Source organism: Pavona decussata, unplaced genomic scaffold (assembly GCF_977016875.1).
Source record: "Pavona decussata unplaced genomic scaffold, jaPavDecu1.1 SCAFFOLD_55, whole genome shotgun sequence".
NCBI lineage: Eukaryota > Metazoa > Cnidaria > Anthozoa > Scleractinia > Agariciidae > Pavona > Pavona decussata.
The window spans coordinates 1,208,469-1,226,679 of record NW_028145477.1 but is presented as its reverse complement, the minus strand read 5'-3'; the positions used below and the strand labels follow the sequence as shown (position 1 = coordinate 1,226,679).

The 18,211-nt window shown below is 36.8% G+C and overlaps 1 protein-coding gene across 2 annotated transcripts; it reads left to right on the top strand.

Moving 5' to 3' along the window:
• The first annotated feature begins 260 nt into the window (after positions 1-260).
• LOC146480170 (uromodulin-like) lies at positions 261-12,576 on the top strand. Of its 2 annotated transcripts, XM_085110041.1 has the most exons (8): positions 261-389; positions 3,959-4,221; positions 4,468-4,582; positions 5,076-5,193; positions 5,827-5,954; positions 7,047-7,169; positions 8,009-8,143; positions 10,630-12,576. In XM_085110041.1, the coding sequence occupies exons 1-8, from the start codon at positions 317-319 to the stop codon at positions 10,995-10,997; spliced, it is 1,323 nt and encodes a 440-aa protein (XP_084966167.1). In that variant the 5' UTR covers positions 261-316; the 3' UTR covers positions 10,998-12,576. The 2 variants fall into 2 exon arrangements, with proteins under 2 accessions (XP_084966167.1, XP_084966166.1); XM_085110040.1 differs by lacking the exons at positions 5,076-5,193; positions 5,827-5,954.
• The last annotated feature ends 5,635 nt before the right edge of the window (positions 12,577-18,211 follow it).

The window sequence follows — 18,211 nt, the reverse complement described above, 5'->3', positions numbered from 1 at the left end:
AAAACAAATTCGAAAACAGGAACAGCTGTCTTCTTTCCAACATCCACACAAACATCTTTAAATAGCCTCCTTAAGTTAGATAATGACAAGTTCCTGTTTTCAACTAACGAGGGAACTGTCTGGATGCGAAATTTTCGCCTTCTCATTGGCTTAAAATGACAGGTGCCATATTCAAATAAACCCACGCTGAAACTCTACTGGTACTGAGAACAATAAGTTGCTATCGACAAGCTATCTGTTTTCATTCTCCTGTTAAAAATCAACATTTGTAGCCGACGAGTTGTCAGTGTAACTACGATTGAAACAAAAGGAAATCATGGATTCCAAGCCCCAGCTGTACGTTTTTCTAACGATGTTATCTTTGAGAGTTGTTTCTGCCTTCTTCGATGGTAAGTTTCATTTACCCAAATCCTTTGGCAGTTGTGTCTTGTTTTTGTTTAAGCTTCTTTCTTTTTTTATATATTACACGCATTGATAAAATGGGCGTATTTGAGAGAAGAAAAAGCAAATTTTTTCTGATATAGCAGAGCCTTCATGGCTAAAAAAAAAGGCTTCAAAATTCGTTCCTTCTTTTTCCTTCGGAAAGTAAAGCGTACGTAATATTTCAGTTTAGGAGTTCCCATAATATACTCAATTTTTACTCCAAATTCTGTTCAAATCGATATGGTTAAAAAGAAAATGGAATTCGTAATTATCTAGACTTGTATATTTTATTTCATCATTTCAAATCTGAGTTAGCAACAAAAGTTTGTTATTTATTTCATATTCACCTTTTAACAGACTGGTTGTTGAGATTATTAGTTATTATAAAACTCACGCAATATTCTACCCGTTGGAGATATTTTTCATTACGTATGCATGATCTACACATATTTCAGTTTTACATTAAAAGGAAAGTAAACAGCTAATTAAAGTTTAAATAAAAGAAAGATCCTCGCAGTTTAGTACTAACTGCGATGAGGATCTTTCTTGTATTTAATTTTTTATCCGCAGTTTGAAATATTTGTTCCATATATTCAGGTTAGGAGTTCCCATAATATACTCAATTTTTACTCTAAATTCTGTTCAGCTTATTAAAGTGACGCAAATATCGACGATGGTGCATCCTATCTTGAAATACCTTTATTGTGATTGTTAGAAATGTTAAGTTGGCAAATTCCTGCTGTTAACCTTAATTTCTTAAGCACGGACGTAGACATATTTCAGTTCTATATTAAAAAGGAAGCAGCTAATTAAATTGGCGCAGATATCGCCCCTAGTGAATCCCTATTAATACCTTTATTCTGATTGTTAGAAACGTTAATTTGGCAAATTCCTGCTGTTAACCTAAATTTCGCTCAAATGCAAACAGTTTAAGAATATTTCCCAATATATTGAGAAATTCTGTTCATTGGTGGAAAAAACTCACGACAGGCAATTGCTTATGTTGTCGTTGTCTTGACATTTTCCAAATATTACCATTTTACCAAAATTACCATTATTTTGCACATATTACCAGTAATTTCTTTCGTTGCTGCCTTTAACCCCCAAAGCCTTATTTCTAGGCTTACACTATTACAGAGACGAGCCTGGCATGCTTTAAAACTACTGAGGTAATTTCTTTTCTCTTCACGATGCAGACTTCAATTAACAAACAAGCTCAGTAAAAATCTAAATTGAGTACAGAGGACTTTTGACAGTTGGCTATCTATTGCAGCTGGATTTCAATAAAACATAACAAAACATTTTTGTTAGGTTCTTATTGTTTTGCACTCCAAAGACTCAAATACTATTCCATCTCACTTTCTTACCTTAAAAGGTATGAAAAATGGAAAACATAACCTCATAGTCCTTAGTTCTTTTCCTGCCCATGCCTGTTTCGCTTTGAACCTTATTTATAGAAGCAAATTAAAATTGTGGAATTGCAGACAAGGCTTAGGTAGCTAACAAAGTTTTGCTACCACTCAGTTTTTACTGGTATGTTTAAAATTTGTTGCGACTTTCTTCTCGCCACTTGTGATCTTCAATGAATGTTGATCATACTCTAGTTAGTCGAATTAAGAGGCAGGTTTTTACACTCCATGTGAGCAAACTATAAAGGCACTACAAAGACGCGGCATTTACTTGGATCATCACGCGCGAAAGGCCGAGTTGTTTAATATATTCATTTCATCATTCTGTATCCAAAAAGCGCGAGTAAAATAATTGTTTTTGTGCATATTAAAGCAGCCAAGAAATGTTAACGAGGACGATTTAATGGACGCTGCGTTCTCGGTTATGATTTAATAGGCCTTATCACTGTTTTCGACGCCATTTTGAAGAGTAGGCAAACAGGCTTGAAATAACAGTGTTTGCATGGAAATCCGATGTCAAATAATTTTCATAATACATCGCTTCTGAAAAATTCATGAATTGGAAACGTTTGGCACTAGGTAAAGGGTCTTAAGAAAAAAAATGGAGGGATGTAGCTGTGCTAGAAAGCGTTCAGTCGTGTTTTGAATTTTCCATGCATTTGTCTGTATAGCGAACCAGCCGTGAACTGCTTCTAAAAATAGTTCGCAGGAAAAAATACAGACAAATGTATAGAAAGTTCAAAACACGACTGGACGCTTTCTGGCCCAGCTACATCCCTCCAATTTTTTTTTCTTAAAATCCTTATCCTAGTGCCAAAAGTTTCCAATTCATGAATTTTTCAGAAGCGATGTTTTACTAAAATTATTTGTCATCGGATTTCCATAGAAAAACTGTTATTTCAAGCGTGTCTGCCTACTCGTCAAAATGGCGTCGAAAACCGTGATAAGGCCTATTCCTTAATGATAACTGGAAGATATATTAACTTTAGTTTACATAAAAACAGGGGCATCCAACGGTTTCGCAGGGACATATAATCATCTAAGAAGGCCGATTTCAGTTGGAAAGAATAGCTGACTTTTTCTTTGCCAAAGAGCCATCCCAAATTTACACTGGATAAATAGTCCCTTTGGTTAAGTTTACACTGACATGTTTAAATGGGGATGAGAGTACAGTGTCGTTTTAAAGTGCAAAATAAGACAGGCTAGCATTATAAAAATAAAAACAACAAACAAACTCAGCTAGAAAATATACGACCAGTCCCGACTGTGTTAAGTTGTCTTGCATTAAAAAAAGAAAAAAAAAAGGCTGTAAAACGATTTGAAATACAGCATTTGAGATTGGAAGTACAGGAGATAACACTTTAAATATTTTGCTTTGATCTCCCCGTCGGAAGCCTCTGATAGCCGCTATGTTCACAGTTTGTCAAAACAAGTGCAAGAAAGTAGTAATGGATGAGGGGTTCGTTTTTAAAGAAACCAAGGTGCTGGGTCGGTGGGGAATGGAAATGCCGGAATGAGCGTGTGAGAAACAGTCGCGTCACCGGCGGACGGCGAAATATTTCTGAATATTTCGTTCAAGCTTAAATTTCCCTTTGGTTTCTGTTTTCGGTTGCGAACTTAACGCCGGTGTTCCTTCATTTATTTAATCTTTCATCTGCAATACTTTTATATCAAATTCCTCAAAAATAACCTGCTCCCTGTTGGCCTCATATCTCTGCAGTGGGTAAAGCTAGGAACCAGTATTAAAGAGTTCTGGGATGCGAGTCCTGCAAGCCTGACTTTATTGTTCAGACTTTTCTTTCGGGCTACTTAAGTTGTGTACGTAATTGGGATAGTTTTTCATCTTTTTCTAATTTACAGTAAGGTAGGTATACTTACCCCGACACCTTAAGAGAAACGTGAGAGAATCTTGTCAAACAAAGCAAGACATTCCAACTATTGACTTTTTAAGCTGTAGCTTTTTAAACACATGTCTCGTTTGGTTTGAATACGCAAGTGCTTCAACACGTAGGCTTTTTAAAAAAGCCCAACCACCGTGAGGACAAACCTTTTTATCTAGGTCCTTCCAAACAAAACATTCTTTTCACCTTTTGTCTCACCAGTTTCAATTTAATTGAATCTTTCAGGTGAATGTCGTGAACTGGCCTTCCCTTCTTTTTTCTCCTTTACTGACAAGCGTCTGGTGAATCACAACATAACCACCGTCAGAGTCCGAGATATGGATGCTTGTGAACTGCGTTGTTACAATGAACCCAACTGCGTCAGTATTAATTTTAACTATACAGCAAATGTTCAGGGAACATACAGATGTGACTTGAATAACGCCACTCATGTAGGACATGATAAGGAGTTTGTACACAGAGACGGCTACTTATACCGTGGGGCAGATGTAAGTTCTTCTTCTTCTTTATTTTTTTTTCCCGCTTATTACTTTCTAGGCTTTCGTACTTTGTCCTTGGGAAGTGGTCAAAACTACTACACTCGAACAATACCTACCAAACTACAAAATGGATGGCGGTATTATTAATAAGAGTGCTCCTGTTAAAGATTTTCCCATTACAAATTTGACAGAGCAACCATTATGCTTTATCTCTATTAGATTTCCCATTCATCCTTTATTTTTATTATTTTTTAGAGTGCATGTGATAGGGCCCATTGCAATAACGGTGGTACCTGCCAATCTGGATTCACAGACAAAGGATATCGGTGTTTGTGTCCACTTGGATTTATGTCTGAACTCTGCGAACAGGGTAAGGAGAAAATTTTCTCCATCATCTAGTATTGTTCGTCTACAAATCCAACATGTTCTTTGTGGAAAATAGTAAATATTGGATAATTCATCCTGCATTGAAGTAAAATGTCATTGCTAATTATTCGATTGCTTTTATAGCAGCTTCTATCTTAATTCCTTTATCTGACCATTTCCTTACTTTTCTGACGTGAATCAAACTAACACGCTAAAACCGCAAACAAATTCCGTCGAGCAGATTGCTACGTCTGAAGATCTAATTGTTGAAAGTCTTGTTGTTCCATTGTTTTGAAAGTTAACGTTTACTGCAAATATGTATTAACTGATGCAAGACCAAGACACTCATAAACACACACACACAAAAAAAGAAATTTAATACGGCAATAAAAAATTGAGATTTAAGTTATTGTATTTCCCAAACGGACACTCGGGGTCTACTTATTCATTTTCCCATGGGTTTCACCTATCTTCTGTGTTTCCGTTTATTTCTGCAGACGTTAACGAGTGCGCACTAGGAACACACAATTGTAACCACTTTGCCGTATGTAAAACCACTCGAGGATCATCCAACTGCATATGCAAGCAAGGGTACACTGGCGACGGATACAAATGTACAGGTAAACATGACTGGACTCTGATTGTCTTTTTGTTTCAAACAACCATTACATAAGTGAGGGGTAAAGTCAAAACCAGTTTCCACTCCGTGACGATCAAATGTAGTTAGCGTCGTTTTTTGACATAACTCACTAGTTTCGACAGCAGTAATAGGGGTGGTTTGGCCCATTGTACGAGCATAAGTTTTGCTATATTGGGGCAAACGAGCATAAAGTTTCAAAAAGCATTGCTGAAGCATAATTACAAGATTTTTTCACTTTTTGAAGAATTAAAGCCAATCCTTTTTATCCTTTCTTTTTTAGCACCCGGAATTACGGAATTAGAATCATTGCAAGTTTTTGTTTGCTTATTATTCAGTAGACCAGGCCTCAGTAGTGCAAAGAGCAAATAACGTTATCCAACGGATAGGTAATTATCCTGGAGTACATTTTGTCCACTAGATGGCGATTTATTCACAATATAGACATATCCGTTTTTTCAACAACCTGGGCCTGGGAATAACCAGTATTATTTTGACTTGCCCACCTGCTCAGATAATAGGCCTAATTCTCTGCTGCAGCCCGGCGAGCATTCTCCATTCTACCAGCTACATTCCACGATAGTGCACTTTCTGACTACCTGACACCTCATTTCGGATATAGATGAATGCGTGACAGGAGCACACAATTGTAGCAATGATGCCGTGTGTAATAACACCAAGGGAGGATTCAATTGTACATGCAAAGCTGGATTCATAGGAGACGGAAAAAACTGTACAGGTTAAGGTTTCATGATTTTTTGGTTATTCAGTCCCTTGAGAGCTACGCTCTGTGTTTGGGACTTAAACTTGATGTTGTAGTAATTCTCAAGACATAACATTATACGTTAATGGATGTGGAAGTGAGCAAGGAGACATAAGCTTGATATTCTCTCAATGCGCTACTATAAACTATTCTGTCAATTAAGTCAGGGAATTACGAACATTATTCTTTTTTTTTTCTTTCAAATGCAATGTCGGAAGAAGAATAAGCATGGTGTAATTGAACATTTTTTTGGTTACTCGCACAAAATCATTGATTCCAAAAAGTGGTTCTTCTACATTTCGGTCAAACTTTGATTAAATGTAATCACTATACCAATCTGCGACTTTGCGGAGAAAATTTTAGTAAATTGTAGTGGACAAAAATGTGTTATCTATAGAATCCCGCTTGTTACAAGGGAGTGGCGAACGTTCTTCATTCAATTTTTTTCTTAAAAATGTAATGACGGAAGAAAAAGCATGGTGTAATTAAACATATTTTTGGTTACTCGCAAAGAATCATTGATTCCAATGTTATGTCTGTTAGTTAACTTTTTCACCGCTTTCAAAGCAATACCTGTAACCATAACAACTGATCGACTACTTCATTTAAGAAGATGAAGGAGCTGTAAAATTTGATTTGCACTACTTTTTCCTGCGACATCGAAATGATATGCAAATTTGTTGCATATGTTTCGTAGGTTAATTGTACGGAATAACTATATTATTTCAGAGCATAATAGGAAATAATCTGGGATCGAAAAACGTTGAATGGCTGTCTTCAGTCAGTCTGATTAGTTTTAGGGCTCAATATGTTCTGTTTGGAAACATTCACAAGCTTCAGATGTCAAGTGTTTGTGAACCGGTTCTGATCTCATAATTCGTGACGTGAATTGCGAGCCGCAAGTATCGCACGCATATTCGATCTTCCTTGAGTGGGAAAGAGTTTGAATCAGAGCTTGAAACCTGGAACAAATAAAGTTCTTTTCTTCGTCTTCGTCTTTCTGCAGTTTCCAATAATATTTTTTTCATTATATAACAAACTTGTATGTTTCATTTTTCACTGTATCAGACATTAATGAGTGCACAGCGTCTCACCTGTTGTGTCCTCCCAACGTCATCTGTATCAATACCCACGGTTCGTACCATTGTTCGTGTTCACCTGGCTTTACAGGAGATGGCGAACACTGTACAGGTAGGAAGCCGGACTTACTAGTGACGAAAACAACCATTTTTGCACTTTTCTATAACAAATGAGATAATTTAACGACAATGCAGCTGCCTGTGGAATAGTAAGTCTGCATTACCGGTTGTCGAGGAACGTAATTAACTTGGATAAAATAATCATTAAAAGTACGGTCGGCAGTTCCTTATCTTGAAGATGGATTGTTTAAAGATATAAATAGTTCACTTTTTTCTCTACAAGCCCTTTTGCTTTCAAAATTTTTTCCCGCGTTCTAAAGTGCTCAGATAACTTCAAGAGGGGCCGTTTTAAACGGTACAACGTTGTTGTACGAGACATCCTGGGGAAGAGCTAAGGATACAAGTTGTTACATGGCGGAAGGAGATGAAACGTACAACTTGCTTGCGACTGGCTGTCACACTCGACATGTAAAATGTCATAAAATCTGTAGAGGCAAGCAATATTTCTGTTAATTAGAAAGAGAAACGTCGAGAATTAGCTAAGTCGCGATCTTACCGTATAAATGCTTCAAAACTGAGGACAATTTAGGTCCCAACTTAGCTAAGCCGTGGTTTAGGTAAACCTAACCTTCCTATGAACAACAATTTTTCATGTACTTTGCGGCTTAGCTAAGCTTAAACCGCGGCTTAACTTCATTCTCTCTTAAACGACCCTATTGCTAAATAACGAGAGTTGTCTACGGATTGTTTGAGCGCTGTGAGTAGCGCGCGTTGTCGCACGCGATACAAAACTCCCATATGACAGACGTAAGCAAAAGTTTTACTATCTAAATCGGCCTTAATTAAAAGGTAGTTTTGAACTAACTTTTTATGTTTTTGTATTTAATGCAGACATAGATGAGTGCACCAGCGGTACTCACACTTGCCTTGTGGATACAGCTACATGCACAAACACAATTGGATCATACAATTGCTCTTGCAAAGCTGGTTACGTTGGAGACGGAAATACAAGCTGCATTGCTCCAGGTGAATTCTAGTATTTTGATTTATAAAAATGATTTTTACTATTATTTTTAAAAAAAATTATTAGTTTTTTTTACAGCTAAAATTAATTCAAAGTATAAAAATGGGCCAGTAACCATGTGGTTACAAATAAAACGTTAACGTTAGTCTCATTTAAAAAAAAAATACCCATATATAAAATCAAACGTTTAAAAAAAAAAAAAAAAAACAAGAAAAATGCAAATTTTGAGCCAAGTAAGTCTTGTCTTTTAGTTTTGTCCTTTAAACATTTAATTTTACAAAAACATCAGTATGTTTTAAAATAATATTATCATTTGTAGTTTTGAAGGACAAGCCAAAAGTGTGCTTGAATACATTACCTCCTTACAACATGATTACTTTCAACACGATTCTCGGGGGCAGTTTAATAAAAATGTTTACAGTTGTAACCATCAATCTAGGAGCTTGGTTTTACACGCTCATGTAGGAAAAGAATTCGTTATTAGAAGTCTTTAACCATGATTATAATACTCGTTTATGAACTTTTCATGGAGTCAGTTGTTCGGCGTGAACTTATAAAACCAACCGCCCAACACTGAGTGAACTACAAATGTAAAAGTTTTATCGAATACAATTGACCCCTGACACTATACTAACATACATTATAAAACAAGTTGCACTACGTTGAATTCATAACAAAACACTTGCGTTTTCTAATCTTAAGAATTTCTATTTTGGGCCTTGTTTGAAAAAAATGAGCTGACGAGGACAGACGAACGATTTTCCGTCATATATTTTTTGCACCATCAATCAAAACTAACAAAAAAAAAACTCTGATATAACTTACTTTTCAATGCAAATGTTACCTCAAGCACTTGATTTTTAAATTTATATATATATATATATATAAAAAGAAGTTCTGGTTGCCATGGACAATGGTGACGTCAAATAGCATGAGAAAATATACCTTTAAGGTCTAGGGGCCCGTTTCTCGAAAGTCGCCCGATAAGTGTCTTTGGTGATAAATTTTTCTTAACAGAAGTCAATTTTTGTAAGCTTTGAATACTAATTTTTAAAATCTTATAATTCTATGAAAACATTGGCCAGGTACCATGTCTGTAATCTCTGTGTAATCGGCGAAATATACTTATCGGGCCCTGTAAGTTACCTGGACTTTCGAGAAACGGGAAACGATGAGTAGCCTCGACTAACTTTAACCTTAAACCAGGACTGCAGGCAGATTCTATCCTTTCTGCTATGGGGTTCGAGATGCACTTAATTAATCTTCCCTCGGACTACGCAGGCTCATCTTTGTACACCAGGGCCCAGTTCTTCAAAGCCCGATTAGGCTAATCGAAAAGCTAGATTAGCGTGAACTTTGATTGGAGTTTAATTGCTAACCAATAAAGCTAAGATTCCTTCCAAAAGATTTTTGCCCCTTAGTTTTGAAGTAGACTTTTCTTTACCATTAACTTAAAATTAGCTTTTGAAAACATTTTTAACGAGGCACTAATCGTCTGGACCTAAAAGCCCTCTAAAGAGACGACATTTCCGTCGCTGTATTATGATGCAAAAATATCTGTTGGGGGAAATTGATTTTAAATTTGACGTCAGACGCAATAGTAGTTTTCATTCTTATCTAACTCGTAGAAGTAATGATTTACACCTTCCTCGCGTGCGTACCGATTGGGGCAAGCAAACTTTTATTTATCAAGCCTCTAAGGACTGGAACAACTTAGACAATGACATTAAAAACAGCAAATCATTGTCCCTTTTTAAGGCAAAGCTGAAAAGTTTGTGAATGATGATTGTTTAGCTATTTTTAAATTCGTTTGATCTTTTGAAATCATTTTTTAGGTAATTTTATTTTTTATTTTATTTTTAATTTGCAGGGCCCCACTGAAAACCGCCAAGGCGAGTGGGTTCCCTGGATAAATATTATTATTGTTATTATTATTATCATCATCATCATCATCATCATCATCATCATCATCATCATCATCATTATTATTATTATTATTATTATTATTATTATTATTATTATTATTATTATTATTATTATTATTATTATTATTATTATTATAGGTAGAAACCTCGGTTAACTTTTAAGCTCGGATTAGCGTTAATCGGCTTTCGAACAACCAGGCCCAGGGGAAAAAATTAATGTGTTTACGTATACGACGCAGAAGATTTGCCTCTTCAGTATTTTCAGTTGTTTCCTTCACAGCTGTGTGATTGTCTATCCAGTATCAACATGGCTCTTCTCCTTGCAGTTCTATTTTCATTTTTTTGATGCACTAGTTGTGGCAATTTGTTCAAAACCAAGACATTTCAGCTTTGGTGATCAGTTCCTTTATTCTCATGACTTCAGGCCTTGATCAAGTATTGTATAGTAAGGAGAATTTAGATGATTATCCCTGTAACTTGTGCTATTCAAAGAGTGTTAACCACCTTTTTAATTGAAGCTATTATATCACATGTTTCGTAAAACAATTGGTATTATTTTCTAGAATGTCCAAATTACCAATCAGTGACCGGATATGGCAGGAAGAACACTTACGTCACAACTCATGTGCGTTGCGACCGTCGCCTTGGTCCAAGATGGATTCGTTTCAATGGAGCCGCGGGTAAAAAAATGCCTACGTCATGCGTTCCCATAAATAGATGCAATACCCATTCTCCTGGTTGGTTAAATGGTTCTCATCCTACAGTAGCTGATGGGAAAGTCACCAGGCTGGTCTGCTTTAACTACCACGGCAACTGCTGCAATTGGTCCATCAACATTCAAGTGCGAAACTGTGGAGGTTTCTTCATTTATTACATCAATGGCACGCCGCCAGAACACCCCTGCAGTCTCCGCTATTGTGCGTCGGACTGAAACTGAGGCAGCGCCACCGAACATTTAGAGCGCTGGCTTTTACTCCGAAGGTCCCGGGTGCAAGTCCCGCCCTGATCGCTAGCTAGAGTTGTTTCTCAATAGCTCTGAGTTCAATTCCTCGGCCGCGCTTGTAAATAGCCAGCTGGTTTGCCTCCTGTCAGTTGGGGTTTTGAACCAGGTTATGCCGAATTTAAGGGTCCCTTCGATTGACCCCATTCCGGAATAGGAATACATACAATGATTACCAGAAATCCACCATGAGAGGTTTTTAGAATTAGTGGAATGCAAAATGTCTCGTAAATTATTGTTTTTTACCGAGAGTTTGAAGATACGTTTTGCCAAATTTACTTAAAAAGAGAAATGGAATCGCTTATTCTTATTCCGTTTAATCGAACACGACCTGAATTATTTGTTGGTGAAGTTAAATGTTTGGCCCCAATACCAGCATGTGCTTTAAACGCTGTGATAAAGGTTATTGATTCACTTTTATTTATTTATTACTTTTACTTTGCGGAGAGTTTCGTTTTGCATGGTAGACTTTCAAACAAGTGGAGGATGTCATGTTAATTAAAAGTCGTAGCGAATTTCGATGCTTGGAAGTTAGGGAAGTCTGTCCTTAAAGTTAGTAAAGCAAGATATAACGTACTATGCGAAAATATTTCGTAGGAGAGAACTCGACTCCTCCAATCAAGGCAGACGTGATAACCGCTACACCTCTTCAGTTGAGTTTAGTTCAGTTTATTGATTGTATCACACCCACAAATACAACATTAACAAATTAAACATTAATGAGGCGAGGTAGCCCAAGGAAGCCAATAAGGCGTATGTAGCGATTTGCCTTGGATAGTCTAATGTTAAAAAATAATTTAATAAGTCTGTCATTGGCAGAACTATCCATCTTAAAATATAAATATTTCTAATATACGAAAATAATCATCAGATTAGAATAAAAAGTGAAAAGGAAAAAGGAAAAAAAAAAAAAAAAAAAAAACTCAAGTACACTAAAAGAAGTAACATGTGAAAACCCATGTAAAAGTGAACACTGCAAAGCTAGGAGCATTTTGAACTCCAGGGTTAAGAGAATTATATAATTTAGGTCCTTGAAAACGGAGTAAAAACTTCCTTAAGTAAGACAGACGGAAGGATTTCTTACTTCTAGTACTTCTAGTACCACTGGCGAACCTACAGTAGAAGAGGGACGAGATAGCCTTATTAAATCTTAAGTCTTTATTTCCTCACAAGATAAATGTCACAATATTTGAGTAAAAAGTACATACATCTAAGTTATTTACAATTAGATACAACTATTTATGTCACTGGCTCTAACCCTGACACACTTGCTTCCTCTCTTAATTTTATTTTGAGAAAACTCACTGATTGGTGACGACACAATTTTCTAACACCGCATCCGGGCAAGACGGACTTTATGCTAAAGAAACGCGGCACCTTTATTAGTCGTTTAAAGGGTATAAAATTTGGCTCCACTGTCATTAATCAAGCTGGCCCGCTAGTTATTCAGCTTGTGTGGTATATACTAAAACAATTATTCACCTCAGTGTCGGTGAAAGTGGTGGATATTTACCTCCACTTGGGTGAATAATTGTTAATAATAACTTTATAGCTCACTGTTTCCGCTGCGCTAGCGCTTTGTGGTGCTTCTTTATAAGTTCACCTTCCTTTCACTTTTTCCTGATGCTTCTTCTGTATATAGCATACAGGCGTTTTAACTGCTATAATAATAATAATAATAATAATAATAATAATAATAATAATAATAATAATAATAATAATAATAATAATAATAATAATTAAGAAGAAGAAGAAGAAGAAGAAGAAGAAGAAGAAGAAGAAGAAGAAGAAAAGAAGAAAATCATGGATAAAGACATTTGCTGAATGATTGGATTCTCGAGCGCGACCCTCAACTGTCGCTTGCCTTTGTACTAAGGAAAGACTAATTCGCAAAAACTACTGAGCTGGGATCAGACTCACGAAACCCGCCTAAGTTAAGATGTTTGACAACAATGGTCACTTTGGCGCGCTTCGTAAATGTAGGCCCCGATAGAGTGAGTGCAAATTAATATATATGTTAAGTCCTCGGGTAAACTGGGAGAAGAACTTCACTTTCCTTTTTTCTTTAATGAGTGAATTCCAGTAGTCAATTTCCTAATTAAACTATGAAGGCGTGCTGTTCGAGAGACTAGGGACACGACCAGTAAGTGAGAACACGCAAAATCAACCACAACATAACATAACATAACATAACGCAACGTAACGTAACGTAACGTAACATAACTTAGCGTAGCATAGCATAGCACAGCATAGCATAGGTCAACTTCAGAATTGTAACTAACCGCGACGGTGGCTTGTTTTTTGTTAAACTAACAGCTTGAGGATACATGAAGTGCCTAGTGCTTTAATACTCCAGTGTCTGGCAAAGAAAAACTGGGCGGAGTTTCTCTTATATTTCACCATGTTTGACTTAGTCAATCTTAACCGCGGTCAAACTTAACTAAGAGAGTTTGCTAAAGCATAGTTAATGAAGGGCAATGGTTATGAAGCCCCACATTCTTCCTTGTTTTAGGTCTTTGTTGGCTTTTTTTTTTTTTTTTGCCCTTGAAGGTGCACAAAGGTGACAACGCTCAAAAGCACTCCAATTAGGTTGAAAAAACTGACCAATAGAAACGTACCATTAATTTATTCCGTCTGAATGTGTGACCAAAGAACAAAAGGTTGTGCACTGTCAGGGAGCTTTCAACCTAAATTGCAGCACCGTTGTTTTTGCTTTTGATTTTTGCCGACTTTCATAACCAGTCTCCTCTACTAACTATGGCTAAAGATTGTTTTTTTTTTCATTTGAGAGTTCAAAATTTTCAGTCTTTTGTGAGCGTTTCGCGGTTTTGCTGAACTATTTTACGTTTTACTAAACGAGTTTCAAGGTTTTTTGTAAGTAAATTATGTGAATACTGGTCGGCATTGTGTCTTTGTTTTCTGTTTGATTGCGTGACATTCACCTTATTCACCCAATAAAAACTGTTGTAGTAAATTTTAAAATGATTTAGTTAAGTCACAGACTTGACAAAAAAAAACTTATCATCGTTGAGATTTCAAAGTAAAAACCTTATCTCTAACGAACTTCTTTATAGTTATTGTCATTCATAATCCCCAGCGGGCACACTAGCCTGGTACCGTAAAATGGCCCAGTTGTTCAAAGCCCGATTAAGCGAGCTAATCCCGGATTAACGTAAACTTTGATGGGAGTTTAATTAAAATCAATAGAGATTCTCCCTGAGTTTTGCCTTAGACTTTTCTTAACCTTTAGGTTGAAATTAGCATTTAATTAAACCTTTTAAACGAGCGACATGAAAACGTCGATTAACTTTTAATCGGGGATTAGCGTTAATCGCTTTCGAACAACCGGGCCCCAAAAATGCCCCTACCTTGACGTCAAATGAAACTGAAACATGTAATTTCCTCATTAAGATGTTTTCTTGCATGATATGGACAATACAGTGTTTCTTGAATGTTCCTTACCGCACAGATATTTCGATTCTTATAGAAGTATAACTGTTAAAAGTAACCCAACCTAACCTAACCTGACCTACAAAGTTCTAGTCAAAAGAATCTGTAGCTTGACGTCGAAAATGAAGAATTTTTTTTTTTAATTTCCTCAGTAACATCTTAGCTTTACTTTCATGATATGGACAATACAAGGTTGCTTGAATGCTCCTTACCGTGCAAATACTTCGGTTCTCATGCGAGGATAATTGCGGTTAAAAGTAACCTAACCTAACTTACGGAGTTCTAGTCAAAGGGCCTCTAGCTTGATGTCGAAAGTGGAACACGTTGTCATTTCATCAAATATATCTTTACTTACATGATACGGACAATGCAGAGCCGGTTTGTTGATATTGTTCCTTACCGTACAAATATTTCGATTCTCATGGAAGGTTAACTGTTAAAGTAACCTAACCTGACCTACAAAGTTCTAGTCAAAAGAGCCTTTAGCTTGACGTCAAAAATTAAAAATGTTGTATTTTCCTCAGCAACATCTTAGCTTTACCTACAAGGTTGCTTGAATGCTCCTTACCGTACAAATATTTCGATTCTCATGCAAGAATAATTGTTAAAGGTAACCTAACCTACAAAGTTCTAATCAAAAGAGCCTGTAGCTTGACGTCGAAACTGAAAAATGTTGTAATTTCCTCAGCAACATCTTTACTTACACGATATAGACAATACAGAGTTTCTTCAGTGTTCCTTGCTACGCAAATATTTCGATTCTCATGCAAGGCCAATTGTTAAAGGTAACAGGATAGAATCGTACAAATCTTACTTGGACCTCCTCAGCCAATGAATGACGTACAATGGTGTTTAAATCTCGATTTGCTTGGAAAACCTGAAAGATAATAGAGTGGAGTATTCTGTTAACGGAGTAATCCATATTATAAAACGACCTTAATCTGTTTACTAAGACCAGGTGGTTTTTTTCTTCCGTGGCCACCCCTCCACCCTCCACCCCCCCCCCCCCCTTCCTCCCAACAAACACACACACACTTGATATCCCCGACAGCATTAGAGAAAAATGACAATGACACTTGGAGGATGGAATGCACAGTACGTCCAAAGATTTTGTTTTGAAGTCCACTTCGGGAAATGACATCTTGAATTACCTCAAACTTCAGAAAACCACTGACGTTAATCAAAAAGTCATCAAACAAACAATACCAAATAACTAGAACTATCTAACACATGAAAACTATTGTAACAAGTTTAATTTTTGTTCACTAAAACAACAATATTACTGTGCTGCGAACGTACGGACAAAAACCATAATTTCTCGCATCGATAGGTTGCCATATTTTCTCACTCAATGTTCTGTTTATCCCAGTAAACCTGGTTCATCGGATTAAATATTCTATGAAGTAGCGTATATCAGTACGCGTACATAATCACAGAGAACCACAAGTAACGTTGTAATTCGGATGTCATGAAAATAACATTGCATTATTTTCCTGATACGTATTCCACGTGACACCATCAGTTGACACCAACAGCTTGTAGCTTTTAACATGAGATCCATTCTTCTTTCCTTGTGTTGCAACTGCGCAGACTGAACGCACTGCTCCCATATCCACTTGGATAAAGTCGTTTCGGTTAGAGGTAGAAGCGGACACCATCCTTCCTGTCCATTGAGCCGGCCTTTGTATGGATAATACTCACGAAAAACTGAGCTGGATGTAACTTTGCTATCAAGTATTTTCTTTTTGTCAGCTGACACTCCAACAGAATAACGGGCACCTTGAAATGCAAATATGTCAAGAACATGTAAGAGAACTTTGTTTTTCCATGGTAAAATAGAATCAAGAAAGAATTCAATACGTTTACAGAAAAATAATGCTAAATCTGCAGTTTACCAGAACTAAAATAACTCTTTATTAGCGCTTAAATTACAATCTAAAATCTATCATTAATAAAACGGCCACAACTAGTTATTATACTAATGTACTAATTCAGAGATTAAGCATTTCTTTGCTATTTTGGTCTTTGCAGCACGTAAGCGTTATTCCTTAGTAGCCATGGTTACACGAGGCCATTTTGCATGGAGAAGACACAGCGCAGAAATAAGTGCGCATGTTCGCACGAGCAGATGAGCCCGAGGGTATTTCGCAGACGAAGTTCCTATGTTCAACCTCCGCTACTCTAGCCATTGCTGGGACTAAGGGCAATTATATTTTCACAAAGGACGACCTTTTCCCGAAAAATATGTTTTGTATATTTACATTCATAAATTCACTACTGTTGCAATAATAATAATAATAAAAGACGGCTCAATTTTTTTACGTTCTTACAACATTTTTTTATTTACCAGTGAAATTTAAGCCCAAATGCACGAAGAATTTACACGACGGTGGAAATCTATCATAAGGAATGAAAAAATGTCTTTCATTCTGCGTGTTTTTAGAGCGTCACAAATTGATCTTCAGAAAGAAGATTCAGAGGTAATCCTTTATATCATGAGCTAAAGAAAAAACGCAGTTCGACAAATAAACTCACAGTGAAGTAGTCTTGTTTCTTTTCTCGACGTTTCTACAACCGTCCCTGCACAAAAGACATTGAAACATTGGAAATGCTCGCAAGCAGACTTCCGTGAAAGGACTGTTTTCTAGATTTTTTTTTAAGAAATACAGACGCAAAACGAGAAAAGGCACATCACTAGTTCACTATTGTCAGCCTCTTGCCTCCCTCGAGCTTGCTTCCCTCGAGTATCACTACCACACTGGAATACTCGTTAGGTCGACCGGCGCAATTTGAACAATGAGTATACTAGGGCCCAGTCCATTTATGTAATTAGGAAGGGACAATTCTGGAGAGATAAGTTGTGGGGAGTACATACTTTAAACGTATCTAACCGACTAATTAACGAAACGAAAGCTGAAAGATGAAAAGTGCATACATGGAACATCCCTGGCTGGGGAAGGAGGATACTCGAGTCTGTTGGTTTGGTTGCTATTTGATCTCCAATGTTAAACCCGTTTCAGAAGCGTTTCAGGGGCATCAAATATTATACCCCGCACTTAATTTTTCTCCTGTAAGGTCCTAAAACACTATGTTCAGCTGTATACTTTTAAAAGCAGTTTTCTATAATGGTCTCGCTCATGCAATTTTTGACAGAACTATTTATAGCATGGGTAAGAAAATATGGTATCCCATCAATGCGAGAAACTGAATAGCCGCGGGAGAAAGAGCAAGCAAGTAAAGAGCACGAGAAGAGACTAAACTATGAGTTACCTACAGCGGGAGAAGAGCAAGACAGAACACGAGAAACAGAGATTAAATTATTGTGACGAACAGTGGGAGAAACAAAACGACAGAGCACGAGAAAATTACTTTTATTTTTCCGTTTCAATCGTCTCTGTGCACCTTTTGGAAGCAGAGATAGTACTTTTTTGTATTCGGTATGACGCCACAAATTCCCGCTCGTCGGTTTGCGCTAAAAATAACACATTTTCATGAATTTTGCTTGCAAACAAGTTACTCATCAGTAGCTGGGGCATCCGTTAATTTGGAACATTTTACGGTGTATTTTACCTTTTAAAAGTCTCTGAACGCATTATTTATTTTATGTTTGCCGTGACACCACAAATTCATGCATTTTTCACAACTCCAGCGGGATCAGGTAAGCACTTGCAACCTTAAGCGAGCTTTGCCTGTGT